This window comes from Thunnus albacares, chromosome 15, assembly GCF_914725855.1.
Source record: "Thunnus albacares chromosome 15, fThuAlb1.1, whole genome shotgun sequence".
NCBI lineage: Eukaryota > Metazoa > Chordata > Actinopteri > Scombriformes > Scombridae > Thunnus > Thunnus albacares.
The window spans coordinates 13,780,613-13,795,841 of record NC_058120.1 but is presented as its reverse complement, the minus strand read 5'-3'; the positions used below and the strand labels follow the sequence as shown (position 1 = coordinate 13,795,841).

General features: G+C 41.8%; 2 protein-coding genes across 3 annotated transcripts; one reads left to right on the top strand and one right to left on the bottom strand.

Moving 5' to 3' along the window:
* Positions 1-166: 166 nt before the first annotated feature.
* LOC122998132 (photoreceptor outer segment membrane glycoprotein 2-like) lies at positions 167-5,448 on the bottom strand. Of its 2 annotated transcripts, none has more exons than XM_044374773.1 (4): positions 5,035-5,448; positions 3,923-4,747; positions 3,585-3,831; positions 167-3,079 (listed from the first exon to the last, which is right to left on the bottom strand). In XM_044374773.1, the coding sequence occupies exons 2-4, from the start codon at positions 4,501-4,503 to the stop codon at positions 2,807-2,809; spliced, it is 1,101 nt and encodes a 366-aa protein (XP_044230708.1). In that variant the 5' UTR covers positions 4,504-4,747; positions 5,035-5,448; the 3' UTR covers positions 167-2,806. The 2 variants fall into 2 exon arrangements, with proteins under 2 accessions (XP_044230708.1, XP_044230709.1); XM_044374774.1 differs by having other exon boundaries at positions 5,056-5,448.
* Positions 5,449-5,773: 325 nt separating this feature from the next.
* On the top strand, positions 5,774-13,771 carry LOC122997773 (protein ELYS-like). Its single transcript, XM_044373974.1, has 18 exons — positions 5,774-6,123; positions 6,454-6,613; positions 6,696-6,785; positions 6,896-7,039; positions 7,136-7,294; positions 7,384-7,465; positions 7,552-7,741; positions 7,881-8,024; positions 8,450-8,640; positions 8,747-8,882; positions 8,984-9,044; positions 9,122-9,263; positions 9,383-9,557; positions 9,658-10,024; positions 10,226-10,410; positions 10,523-10,994; positions 11,753-11,841; positions 13,258-13,771. Exons 2-18 carry the CDS (start codon positions 6,529-6,531, stop codon positions 13,339-13,341), a joined length of 2,796 nt encoding a protein of 931 aa, XP_044229909.1. The 5' UTR covers positions 5,774-6,123; positions 6,454-6,528; the 3' UTR covers positions 13,342-13,771.
* Positions 13,772-15,229: the final 1,458 nt, after the last annotated feature.

Here is a 15,229-nt window from a genome sequence, read left to right as displayed (position 1 = left end):
TTCAAAGTTGTATTGAAACAAATCCAGTATTCTGAGAGCAGTATACTGTACCCTGCTTCCATGATTTCCTAATCTAGATGCAGTTAATGATAAGTAGCCATTTTGGCACATTTAAAGTATTTCTTTTGTTTTTGGTTGAAAATTTCAGCCTTTTTTTTTCCCTCACTGAGCACCAGAACCAATGAGTGAATTATATGAATTTATACCACAAATAATACTGTGAGATGCCCTTTTACAAAAAAAACTCTAAACATATTAGGTCAAACATATCCGGTGTTTACTGCATGTTTGTAGTGAGTAAAACCTTTTGAGGGGACCACTGTCCAACAGATTATTAATCACATTTCACCATTTGGTGTTTACTCACTAAACTCACTCTTAAATTGAATTTAAGAAAAAAAACTATGTCAATATTATATTTAAGAAAGAAATGTAAATTTTATTGACAAAATCTAAGGTAATATGTTATCTTTTTTCAGTTACTCCATTCATTATTGCTCAGCCTTTTCAGGAAATTATGTGTGAATATATCATTTCTTCCTTTTTGTGTTGTTTGACAGTACTACATGACTTCCAGGCTGTGGAAATAAAGACACTAGCCTATCTGCAGACAAACTGTTCTTGTCCCCTTAATTAATTTGAGTGTAATACTTTGCAATTTCTAATATCTTAAAGCATAGAGCACATAGAGCGTAAAGCATCAGTTTAAAAGGAAGTGATCAAATTGCCTCTTGTGTTGCCCACCTAAAGAATAAACGAACAATGGTCCATTTTTGTCATTAAAGGATAGGTTCACAATTGTTCATGTCTGTTTTAAACCAATATGCAGGTGCTCATGTATCTTGAAACCGGTTTTGCTTGCTGAGATCATTCCTTCTCTTCATACTGACCATTAAAAGATCCCTTCCTAAGGTTAAAATGAGTTAATCAGGACAAGTGAGCATCTTCCAAAGTTAGTTTTTTTAGTACAAATTCACTCTTTGTTACTATCCCTCCACTGTAGCTCAGCAAAAAACCCCTAAAAACAACAACAAAAAAAACCTGGAAATATAAAGAAGAGATTTTGTACTTAAAAACAGGCGAACTTTGGAAGATATCAGCTCTAATAGTGTAACTCACACTGCTGAGGCCTCTTATTAGCTGCAGCTGAACTTTGGAATATATTGTTGGAGAGAAAGAGGACTATGGATTTTGTTCTCCATCACTTACATCAGAAGCACATCATAAAAGGATCTCTAAATGGCCAATGTGAAAAGCAGAAATGATTACAGCAAGCAGCAATGATTTGATTGTACTGATGGGCATGCTAGCTTACCGGTTAATATTGTTTTGTCAGTCATGTGAGATCTCCAGATGAGGGACAGATAGGCAGAATTCTGTTCTTCCAGAAGCGTACAATAAATTGCATGTTTATAACACACATAACACATTAAAATGCAAAAGACAGAACTGCAGCTTAATTAACTTAAAACAAGCTTTAATTCAGAAACTTCCAAGTATCCAACTTATCCAAGTGACATTTTTTCCACCTGCTGAAGCCATAATATTCCATCTCAGTTGCCATGTGCTCTATAATTTCTGAAAATAAAGGCAGAGAGAGCAGACAGTTCCTTTGACTTGCCACAAGCCGACATTTTGAAGGCTTTGTCATTAAAACGAATTACATTAAAACAACCATAATAGCCTAGTTTGCAGTGTGCCGGTCTGTAAACCTCCCAAAATAATGACAAACAATAAAACCCAGCCATAACCAGCCCATAAGTTTTATTGTCACGCTTTTGGTAGCTCATTCCAGCAGAGATGACTGAGGTGTTTTCATTAGATCAGTAGACCATGGTGGCATTGCTGAGGCACATTAGATTTATTTTATTATTGTGATGGCTTCTAGAAGATCTATCTGTTACTCATGGATTTCTGTCTATGCGAGTGCTTTTAACTAATGTGAAAGCATGAGCATAGAGTATTTATCACATTGTTTTCTACTCTCAGCAAAACCTATATTTGCTCAGGTATTTGAAGCTGTATTTTTTGGTAAATTTCACATTTGCTGTTGATTTAAATCAAGCAAAGAATGCACAGAAATGACCAAAAAAATGTTACAAAAATGTTGCAAAAAAACTAATGTTCTTGCAGGCTTTATAAGGCCTATTTAACTTGAAGCCAAATTCCTATGTGCCTTGATGCGTGAAATGTGATTTATATTTTCTACAAACTCTCGATAGAATAATTTTAATTTGTTTTGACTGCATTTCCTATCATGCGTTGAGGCTAAATCAGTCCAAAAGCAAAGTATGGGTGCTTCAACTTCAGACCCACATCACTAATTTGTCTTCATCAAGCAATAATATATTTTAAGCTACATTTCAAGTTCATTTTGACTCCAGTGTTTAAACTGACAGGTGTATGACACTGTTTTGGACACCTGTTGCAGCACGATACACTGTAACAGGCAACAAGATAACAATCATACATTACATTACAGTACAGATGTGCGCAGATGTCCAGAAAATGTATATTTATGGTGATTTATGATTTATGTTATGTAACTTGTGGTTGTTAAAAGGCATTATCTGCGCTTCAGAAAAGATGTACCCCGTCATTCACAGAATTGCAACAAAATATTTCATTTTCCTCACACACAAACTAACTCCTCTGAAGCTTTTTCTCAGTTTTAGCTCTTGACCAAACTCATACAGATAAAAATCCATGAATGTAATGTCCAACAACTTTCATAAAGTAGCCTGGGTTAACACTGAAAACCCTTTCTGGCCTTTTAGTGTTGTTGTTCACAGAGGCCTGAGAAGGGTCAGCTGGCTACAGGTATTTGCTTGGGTGGCACGTTGTCTGGCCCATAGTGCGCTTTGGAAGTGGAAGGAACGTTAATGTTGGGGTCTCCATTGTTGGCCGTGTCTATCTGGTTGTTCTTGCCGAGGCTCTTGATGATGTTCAGGTTGGTGCGGGCAGTTTCCATGAAGCTGTTCTCCAGCAGCCAGCCATCAGACTCAGAGTTGGGGTCGCCCTGTCTCAGCACGTTTTCCAAGGAGGTCTGGAGGTAACGAACCCCCGTCAACACCGACAGCTAAAACAAGACACACAGACTCATATCAGTGACAGGATCACACAAAGACATGAATGCAAACCATATTACAAAAGGTCAAATAAGTTGAGTAATATTATTCCTCCATATGTTGTGGTGTATTTTTGTATCTGTATTTTATAATGTTTGTGACAAACAGTATGTGCATCTTTTTTGACAGATATATTTGGGAAAATAACACAAAGTTAAGGAGTACAGGTAAGACTACAGGAGCGTCTGCTCCAAGTGCTGCATGGATGACCCAGAGATAATATGACAGCAGAGATTTACTCAAGGATTAGTACTGCAAGCATGTGAAGTGAACGTGTAATAGCCATGTTAATGCAAAGACAGGTGACACTGATCATGTCCTCCAGTATTGTCAGTAAAAAAATCACAGTAGCCTATATTTCTTTAACTGTTGGAGTAATTTGACCAAAGAAAATATAAACTCTCAACTTCAACTTCAATATTGGGGACCTTCTGTTAACAACTTGTATTTCCTGACCTCAAACAGCCAGGTGATGAGGACTGTGAGGCCAATGGACTGCACGATGTGGGTATAATACTCCAGTAGCGCCTGGCGACACCCTTTCATCCACAGGTTCAGCTCTTCCGTCTGGTGTTCATAGTTGAAGTGAGCGGAGTTGTTGGTTATCTGCCGCTGGATGCAGGGCCGCGGGGAGTTGATGTTACAGCAGCTGAAGGGGACACCGTCCATCAGGTACTTCCCCTCCACGTTACTCCTCAATCGGCTAGAGAAGGAGAGAAAAAGAAGGAGTTTCAGGGCCGTCTTGTGTGTATTAGATAAGACATCAGTGTTTTTGTCCTGCGCTTTGTACTTACTCCATCACATCTTTTTGGGACATATCTAGGTAGCGGCTGCTGATCCACTGTATTTGAAACCAGTCTTTATAACCGTTGTTGCCACAGCACTGGAACTCTATCTGCAACATGTCCACAGTACGCTTCAGGAAGCATCGTCCCGGTGTGTCCGTGTCCTTATAGAACCTCATGGCCTCTGTAAGCCCCAGGTTCAGTGACTCATCTAGCTCCCCGCGCATGGTGTAACACATCAGAGCTCCCACCAGCACGCAGAAGGTGAAAAAGAAGGTGAATATAATGTAGGGCAGCATGATCAACTTCCAACGCAAGAACTTGGTGGTGTCCACGCAGTCGTAGCAGATCTTGCCCCCCAGGAAGTTGATGGCACAGGCGATGAGGCCCACAGCTATCAGCATGTTGGGCACGTACTGGATGTCCCTCTCGGCCATCAGCTCTTCTCGCTTGTTGATCTCCACCTTGAGGAAGAGCCCCAGGCTGAACAGGATGGCCCCTGTCACCACTGAGATCCAGTTGAGGATCCATAGTACCTGGGCCAGCTTGTCCCTCTTGGTCTTGGTGAACTTCACTCTCAAGACCGCCATCCTATATCTCTTCTCTGTGTTTTTCCTTTAAGTCCAGTGGGGGATTAAGGGTGGGATACAGGTAAAGCAGGGGAGAGGAACAGGCTATGCAGGGGGTGTGGGGGACCAAGAGGAGGGGGATTGGTTGTGCAGTTCTCTGAATGTCCTCTTATAAGCAGCTTAGCCAGGTAGTTGTGATTGATATTTTGTGGACACTGCATTATGGTTACACTGTTGGTGCTGGCAACTCTGTGAGACTACAACCCTGAGAATATATAAAAAAGAACACATCCTCACATTACTTGCTGAACAGTGTCTTGCAATGGAAAACACTATCAGGACAAAATGCAATGAAGTGTCATCAGCTGTTCTACAAGAGCAGGAAAAAATCTACATCTGAGACAAATTGAGAAAAGATCAGCAAGATCAGATCTATAATTTGGTGTAGAAAAAACACAATAACTTCCTTTAAAATGCAGTGTCTAGAATATCTGCTCAGACAGAGTAAAGGAAAAAGCTGACCCAGTGAAAGAACAAGTCCACTGAACCTACCTTAACCTGGTCAGCATTTACCTGGCAAGTTTGATCTCACTCTCCTGCCATTTTCCCTTTGTTTTCTTGCTGACATGCTCAGATTTAGTCCTTAAGAAAGGCGAGTAGTCGTAGTGACACAGATAGTATGAAGGCAGCCGCAGCAGCATCAGTGTAAGACTCGTAGCCAAGTCCTGACCCTTCTTCTAATCCCCTTTAACCATTAATCAGCCCTGGGCCCCACGAGGGATTTGGACCTACCTTCTGCCACCTACGCAAATCTGACCTGTCCCAGTGCTGTGAAAGTAATGGCTGATGGCCATTGTGTCTATGTGTGTGTTTGTGTGCGTGTGTCTTTTTCACTGAGTCAAAAGTAAAAGCAATCAAAGAGCCTACACATCATGGTATACTTTCTGAAAAGTGATGTTATATTATCTACGACATTATTATTATAGTACACAGTTTGATTAAGACTTTTTTTTTGATACATAAATACATAAAATGAACTTATATTCAAGCAAACATGCTGCCTTTTAGTGCTTTTTATGATTACAATCTAAAGTCTAAGTCATGAAGGGCAAACTAATGGTAAATACTCACTGAAACAAATATAGAAGAAAAACACTACTACTGGTGGAAACCTTCCAGACTTTGGTGGTTTTGGCTATGTCCCAGTCAATGTTGTTACAGCATGTGTTTTTGTCTTTTGCCAACTGATGACAAAACCCGTTCTGACCAAAAGTGCCACATATATGAAAGATTCAAGCTCAGCAACAGTTTTCTGCCTTCCATGATTTAAATAGTTCCTTCTCAACCTCTGCACCTTCTGGTATTATCTCACCCCTGCTGATCACACCTATTCTGTTTCCTCTCGCAAACACACACAAACACACACGCATAGAAATACTTGCCGCGCTGCAAATCAGCCAATGAAATGTTAACTGAGAGTGAGATTAGTGGATTAACATGTACCAAAGTAGCTTGTGTAAGAAGAGAACGTTACTGTAGCCGCTGGGTCCAGCCAGTAAATCCACGGGAGAGACAGAACATGCAGCATGGACCAAGAGTGAAGTTTAACTGAGCTACTTGACAACTAGACCACTGTCTCAAGTAAGTATTGAGAAGACAACAAATCTTTTGATTCCTTTGTATGGAGGCGCCTCAAAATAATTACTACCACCATCATGCGTTAGTCTGTTCTTGCATGATCTATTGATCTAATTAAGGAAACATGACTGAGAATGGTTTTCCAGGCTTAAGTGCACAAGTTATTTAACTACTCATTGAAATACCCTAAGATCATTACATTAGCTATGGTTGAAACACCTTTAGTATACACTGTGTGAAGGTGTCATGTTAGTATACATGTATAGTATACGTACAGTATAAATGTGGAAATAGGAAATAGTCTTGTATTGTAATATATATATATATTTTCAGTAATGGTACCTGGTTCACACATATGAGCTTGTCTTGGTGTTGACCCCATGACCCGAGGATAGAGGCTCAAGCATCATGCTGGAAAGCCAGTGGTCCGAGGCGTTGGCCAGCAACAACATCAGAGCCATCATCCGCTGGCTACGGAAGCTTACAGCTGAAGGTAGATCAGGAACATTTGTATTCTGTAAAAACTTAAATACTCAAAGGTACGTTGTTTGATTCGACATTTAATCTCCAATAAGGTGACATCAGCGGAGAGGAAATCCTTCCGACTTTCAGCTGCTGGGTACAGAGGACGTCAGAGTTTGCCAAAAAAGAGTTATTAACCCTATGTAAGTGCATCTCACTTAATCAGTGACATCAATTGAAATGGGAATTATACTGTAATTTCAAGTGCACAAGTGGGATATTAGTATCTCTTGTGTATTGTTTATTCACGCAGGCTTCAGTCGCTGTCAGGGACTGTGGATGTTTCTGGATAAAAGTTCTTTCACCAGGGTGCACATGCTGCTCCAGAGACTGGGGAACCTGCTCACCCTGGCCCAGTGGGCGAGGAGACATTTCAGTTCAGCCCACCTCTGGCATGGTAACACACTTGAGAACACACACAGCATACATCTAGAACAACATGATGGTTTGCAGTTGTAATCCTAACTAGAACTTGTATATCTCTGTCATTTAGGTGTGGGGGTCCCGTGTGTGGTGTGCAGGGATACATATGGCTCCTCAGAAGTCAGACGTGGCTGTTGGAATCGAGCGCACAGGGCTCTGAGGCAACACATCTGGCTGGGACGGCTGGTTCAGTGGTGGGGCATCATGGGGCTCTTGCCCAAATACCCTGGTACAGATATCATCTCACACCATTATATTGGCATGATGAACTGTTATCATGCCTCTAAATGTTTGTCTGTTCTCTGCTTTTGCTGCCAGAGGCTCACGAGGTGAAACGCATCTCTCAGATGTGGAAGGAAATGGATCACAGCCATCGAAAAGCTTGTCTTGAGACACTTGGGTAAGTCATTCTTCCAATTTCTCTAAGTCTCTCTTTATTTCCTCTCTGAATGTCCTTTTTTAATTTTATTTTTTACATTTGACCAGATGGGAGGAGGTAGGAGTGGAAAGATGGAGCTCTTTCATCCAGGGTATGGTGACTCAGCTGAACAAACAGCATGGCTGTTTTTGGACTTCTGAGGACTGCACAGATCAGTTCTACCCTCCTCCTAATCTGCAGGCCCTGCTGAAGCTTGTGCTGGTGCCTCATATCGACCACATGTCAGTCCAGGCAATTGTATCCATTTAAGTACAGCTTGTACAAAGCTTTCTGTGTACAGCAAACTGTTTGTCCTTTTGTCTCCTATTCTGATTTATCCTAGATATACAGTATATTTGATACAGATTAAATAATCCTTAATCTACATATGTCACAGCTCATGTATTTCATTCTGGACATGGCGAATTTCCTGCAGTGCAAAGATGACCTCCTACAAGCTTTCTGCCATGCCTTCACAATTCCTTCCAGCTTTTCCCAACAAATTAGGGCCCTGTGGATGCTTGATCATGGACACGTCAAGGTATAAGACAGCCAAGAGGCAAAACAGCTATTAGGCATCAGACAGGTGACCAATTATAAAACTTACATTGATGAAGAACATGTGCACACTGACTGTGAAATAGTGAGCTTCAAGGACCAGTTAACCATCCTGTTGATCACATTAGTGTCCCTGTTGAAGCAGCTATAATAGTCTGCAGGTGACACTAATGGGCCACTCGAGTAGTGAATATGATTAATGTAATAATTTTTTTTTCTTGACAGCTCATTCTCTCTCTTGCTTGGTATACTGCTTTCATGGATAATAAGAAATTAGCAGATGCCCTGTCTTTTTGTGCATGTACTTTACATTTCTTCTCATATTTATGTATGTTAGGAGACAACATCTTAAATGCCATTCAAAATAACCGTATGAAGTTATCGTATGTTATGTTACACCCTACCTAGGCCTCCATGGAGCTGCTGCTGAGCCCCAGGGCTGCTGTCCCCTGGCTCTCCTGGCAGCATCGTTGCATCATCCACTGCCTGCTGGCGAGGAAGCAGCCTCAGTTAGCGTTAAGGTACCTCAACTGGACCACGCCTGCAATGGAGAGTGCCGAGGATGCCAAGCTCTGTGCAGATGTGCTACTTCAAAACAGGTAGATTCTGGCACGCTTAATGGCTTCCTACTCATACTATGTGTTTGATTACCTAATATTATTAAGTTAAATTTGATTAACTGGCTTTTTTGCATGTTTCTGACAGTTGTGTCTCTGATGCCTGGGCTCTGCTGAAGAGAAGCCACACAGAAAGTGATGACATGGTCGTGCACTTCCTCCAGGCGTGTGAAGGATTTGGTCTGTTTGCAGAGGCTTTAAAGTACATTCCTGAAGGATATAATGTGGGTGAATCTCTTGTAACACACACACACAGCAAAACATACTGTATATACCAGAGATGCACAGCTTAGAAAATACTTTTTTTGTTAAACATTTTTATCAGGGTGAAGGAGACAATGGTAGGATTGAGACTGCAGGCTCACAGTTGCTACTTATAGAGAAAGGTAAGGCAGAGAATATTAAATGACATAAGGACAGAACAAAGTGCATTATATTTCACAATGAGAATTTATTTCAACAGACTGTTCAGCAGGGAGGCCACCCTGTCCGCTATCCGCCAAACTGTATCAGGCTCAGAAAGTGAACTCAGTGTCCTCAGAGGAACTTGTCAAACTAGTCAGAAAGGCTGTGATGGAAGTGAGAGAACTACATCCCAAGATAAGGTACTGAATTTGTAGAAGATTGCATGGGGATAAAAGAGTTGAAGAATGTTAAAATGCATTAAAATGTGTTGCCCTAGAGATCCCAGCAAATAATTTCTCTATGTCTCTCTTTATTCCAGTGAGGTAGTGTGGCCAGAGCGCACAGAGAGAAAATTAAAAAGCAGAGAGATGTTTCTGTCAACCCAGGCTCTGCGTCGTCTCACGCCCAGCCCATCCCCGGTAGACATGGCTGGTGGAACAGAGTACACAGCACAAGCAGATGAACCAGAAGAGGAACAACCTGTCATTGATAATGTATACAGATTCAGTGTCCCTGCTAATGGATGATTTATACAATATGTGATTTTATTAAAAAAACAATCCCTAACCTTTACATGTGTTCTTGTCTCAGCAGCAATCTGAGACACCAGAGTACATTTCTTCCTCCGAGTCCCCACTTGTAGACGATCTGAGCTCTGAGTCCGTCTCCTCCTTCACCTCGGCCTCCTCATTGCCTCTGTTGAGACAGGACCGTCCTTACGTGTATCAGAGTACCTTGACTCTGCAGAGGATCTCGTCTCTCCTCACTGATGGAGAGAACCAAAGCAGGGAGGAGGAAGAGGAAGAAGAAGGAGAAGAAGAAGAGAGCAGAGCCCCATCATCATCGGATGTCTTGATAGATTGCCCTGAGCCAATAGTGACACTAGATGGCACCACAGACCTTAATTCCCTCAGCAACTTGAACAAAGACAGTCTGGTTGAGCTGATGCTCTCAGGAGAGGGTAAGTGTTGAGTTGCATTTTCATTACACACCATTCACACTACCTCCAGTACCTTCCGTCTTTGAGCCCCAGGTGGAGAGTCACAGTTTCCTCTCACCTGAATACGGTACACAGGTACATTCAGCTTGAGTGACACAGATATCTCAGGATAAATTTTGGTCTACTGAATGTTTACACCGCTGTATGAACTTATATCTGCAGAGAAAATGGCCTGTTGTAAAGGTGTGTCTGAAGAAAATGTTCATGGTCTCCCAAATGTCAGCACTCTATGGAGCTCTGGAGTGTCACTCAACCAAGACGACCAATCAGATTGCATCCCTCCTCAGATTTTAAGCTTTAGTGGGGCAGCCACATCTGACTGTTTCCTGGAAAAGGAACATCATCAGGTAGACAATATCTCTCTTTACCTGAACAGTACATACTGTAGGTTGATTGTTATAGTACCTGTTTTCCAAACAGAGCTCTTAATGTCTAATAATTTTCACTGTATGTGTCCAGGAAGCATGTGAGCATCGTCAGCTAGAGGAAGCAGGGGGATGCTTCACTCAAGGATTCCACGATGTAGTGGACCAATTTGAGAGCCTAACTTCCTGTGCCCTGTTTGAAACCACTCAGGATCTACTGTCTGACCTTCACCAGAGCCTTCAGATAGAAGAGAGTACAGACTGTAGCTCAGGGGCCTCAGCAGGGATGAGTGAGCCAGGAAGCTCCCTCCTCACCCCTGTGTGCAGCTCCATGCAGCTTCCGATCCCTGCCTCCAGGGCATCTTGCAACACACAGACCAGCTCCGCTCCTTGTGACACTAACCATGAAAGCTCCCTCAAAGCACAATCAAAGATGGATGAAGCCTGTGTCCAGAGCGCCTCAGATCATTACAAAATGGGCAGCTGGTGGAAACAGGGCCTGGAAACCCATAGAGCTTCCTGTAGTCTCTTAGCTGTCACAGAGCCTGGAGCAGCTATCAAATCAGGTGATTTTTGGGGGGATATTTTTAGTATATGCAAATAAACAAACTAGTACTACATATATACAGCCGTACAGTGTACAGCACTCCTCACAGATACTCAAATGTGTGCAACCATTTGCCTAGCTGACATTTAGAGCCCCTACAAACATTGAACATGGTCATTAGCAATATTCTAATTGAAAAAAAGCCATTTATGTCATTGCCAGCAAATGGGCTGAGGATGAATAATTTGTGTTTGTTTTGGCCAGACATAATTGTATGTCAGAGGTGCTGCTGTCCCCTGCAGGGTGTAGGATGCAGGTACGTGTACCCAAGGTGGGGGGTCTTGGCTGCTAGGAGAAGGACACTGAGGAGGAAGTGAACTGTCAGAGATTGGTTCCCTTAACCTTGCTGCAGTCACTCATCTGTAAAACAACGCCCTCTCCCTCCTTCCACGCTTTCTGTGGGGGGTTTACTGTCTACCACTTCAAGCAGACTTCCCTCCATCTGCCGGGCTGTACTGATCACCACTGGGCCTCAGGGATCTACGGCCTATTGCCCCACACTGATGCCCCAACCTTGTCACTGGGACAAGGGTTAAAGACATAATAGTGGAGCAATGTTGCATAAAATTAAAAGAATAGTCTCAGATCAGTGGACACCCATTTATATGATTGTTTTTTTCCCCAGTGCTGAGTGCTAACATTGTAACTTATGACATTTCAACGGAGAGTGGTGCTGACAATGTTTTTTTTTATTCTTGTGTTTCTGCTCATTCACAGATAAGAAGCCTTCTCTTGTTCTAAATCAGCCATATTCCTACAGTCTGGTCACTACTAAGCAAAAAGCAGACAGCAGAGATGGCAAACAGGTAAGTCCCTCTCATCATACAGCACATACGGTACATTGAAGCTGTGGTGTAACAGTAAAGGCCAGACTGCTCAGTAGGGGTCACTATTGTTCCAGTTAAGAAGCTTGTCACCGTCTCCTCTTCGGATGATCTCATTTTTGATCCCTGAGGATTTTGCTTCATCACAACCCAGCAGGTGCCCACTTTACTACCCTTCTACACCCCCCATCCCCCCCCACCCCCCTCTCCTGTCCTCTAGCATAAACATCAATGCTTCGAACATCTCCGCCTACAATGATGTCATTTTCTAAATATGAAGGCAGTATTTCAAGGGACATGAACCAGTTGTAAATCTGTAAAAATACAAAGTAAAATGTGCAAGAAATACTACAGAATGCACACAGTTATTATTCATTTGTCAATTTTATAATGCCAGATTTGACCACTTCCTTGTAAAGTAATGCTTGTGCATTAGCCTGAACGTTACACTGCTAAGCATTGTCATATCATTGCACGGATATGATCAGGTAATTGTTTTACAGAGGTTTCATTGGATAATTGTTTAATTGGGATGCAGTCACCTAATTATTTTGTTCAAAATTGGGGACCATATGGAGCTTGGCAGGTGAAATGTAATTAGGCCGTGTTAATTTATGATGATTATACCTTGGGCCTGAGTAGTCTATACTGTACCAACAGTGTGTGTCTATCACGGCTGATCTATTTTGGTTGTATAGTGCATGTTTCTGGTGATGGCATTACATTATGTGTTTCCAGGGGGATTACAATGAAAGAAGTGTTGTTAGTGTTATCTAATTGTTCATCCAGGCCAGAAAAAGAAGCTGTGAAGGATTCTCTTAATTGGCAGATTGAGAGATAGTAATGAGTAATGTGTGAAAATGAGTTTAAGACAAAATATCTGATCAGACGGTCATCTTTTTAATGCCAAGGCAGCTAAAGATAAGAAAATCAGGATATTAAACAGTTATTAGTATGAATTTTCTTCTTGTTCTATACGACCTCATGCATGACTGTTTATGATGATTATTGTGGCTCAGTTTTGTCACAGTGGTGACAATAAAGTCACTGATCAAATCGTGGAAGCTCACTAAGAGATCGTGCCCATTTTAAAAAGATATCAAAATGAAATATTATCAGCTTTTTCTGTCTTTATGATACAGAATATCAACATTTATACAGAGAGCGGTGGGGGAGCGTAGCACTGGGTGGTGTTGCATGTTGAAACATTCAAGTTTCAAGGGGAGATGAATGGCCTCTATTATGAGCATTTAATCAGTGGCTGGTCCAGTGCTTCCAGTCTCCTACACCCCCTGGGGAAAATTAATGGGTACAGGATATTTCATCAGACCCTCCACATCAGTGCCCAGGATATGAGGCTGTAATTGTGTCTGTTTTTGCTGTTGTTTTGTGTTCCAGGCAGACAAAGTGCAGCTCGCAGGTTGGAAGGTTTCACAGGGTGCCATAAGGAGTGGAAGAAGGAAAGGCAAACGAGTGAAGTGAGCATGACACAAAGGACATGGAGAACTGAAATGATTGAGAAAAATAATTTTCTATCAGTGATGTCAAGTCTTTTGACATGATCTGGACATGCATTTGGTATTTGAATTTGGGAAGGATCAACTCATCTCAAAATGAACTTACAGGTCATAATACAACCTTGATGATCACCACAAAGACTTTTCACCTTGATGTGAGGCATCCCCTCCTCATCAATCAACTAGTCGGATTCTTCTGACAGCTGCTGCTGATTTTATAAGTAACCGTTCCCACCCAGTGCTGTTGTCCTGCCACACCCTTTCTCTCCCTCTGTAAAACACCACATTTCTCAAAAACGCTCACTCAATAATAAATCTCTCAGGAATTATTGATGAAACATAAATTATTGAATATTTTGCTAATTAAAACTCCAGTAAAACAGACCGTTTTGGTTCACGTTGTGTGTTTTTATAATGTTCTGGCCGACACTGCAAGGATGCATGGTGGGCAGTTTGAAGCACAAACATTCACAATGCAACGATGGTGTCCTTGAAAATGATTCTGCACTTTAGATTCTTCACTGGTTTCCTGCTCTTGAAAAAGGATGTTTGCTTTGCTGCCATTGCATCTCATGAAAAATGGATGACCTCCCAGTGCTTTCTGCTGCCCATCGCTCCCCATATTTGCACAGAGCCCAGGGACTACATTTGGGTTAGCATCTTCCACCTCCCTCCCTTCCTCCCTCCGTCCCTCCCTCCCTATGTGGTTTGTTCTGGGGGTGAATAACTTAACACATATTTCAGCTTGACACACTTCTGCTCTGGGTCTCCCCTGGGTGCCCAGTTCACGAGCCCACACATGCTGTATTATTTAAAAGTGGGGTTTGGAGTTCTGTGTGTGTGGATGCGCATGTAATCTTCTGTTTGTGTATTGGGAATACCTTATGGAGTTGTTAGGCCTTTCCTTGTGACCTTGCAGGTGTGGCAGCACCTCTGATACCAGATGATGTCTGTGGTCTAACAAGCGTCAACATAAGCATGTCAGCACAGTAAAGGTTTGAGCTTTATTTTTTAGATTTTCTTTTTTTTTTTTTGCAGGTCTGTGCTTTGATCTTTGTATTAGAAAAAGGAGAAAATACTGTCTCACAAGCAGTATAGTCCTCCTATACTGCTTGTATAGGATGTTTTTATGATATCGTATATCATAAAAACAGCAAAGTGATTTATAATAGGAAATAATAATCTGGGCAATTTATCAAGAATAAAGATCTGCCAACAAAAATGCCCACGAAGCATAAGTAGAAATACCTAATGATGTTAAAAACCAAAGCAGCTCAGAGTGTCGAAATGAAATCAACTTTCTGGTCAAGACCACACACACACACACACACACACACACACACACACACAGAAACACACACACAGAAACACACACAATAACTCAAGCTAATCTGAGAACTGATAACATCATGGAAATCAGAGTGCTGCGGTGCAAAATGGCACATAAATCATGTGCAGGGAAGGGGATGCAAAATACTGCAGTTTGTATGATGGATACAAATAGCTGTCTGATGTCTGGAAAGCTCTCGTATAAATACTTGTCTTTGTGTTGCATGGGGTTTTTTCCTAGGAAACTGCAGGACTATTAATATCTTCAAATGAAAAATTAGTCACTAGTGATGCTGTCTCTGTTTCAACTTTGTCCTCATCATCTCAAAATTAATGTTTTTACATTTTGTATCTCTCCATCCTCCCATTCTGCAGCAGGCTATGTGGAGGCTAATCAAGGAAATAATCATACTTCCAACATAAAACAGGGGAGGTTTAGACTATGCAGTGAGGTGACAGGCAGCAAGCACCTCGCCCACTGGAGGGCACTGTGAGTAGTGCAGAGGTTGGGTGGCTGAGGAAGG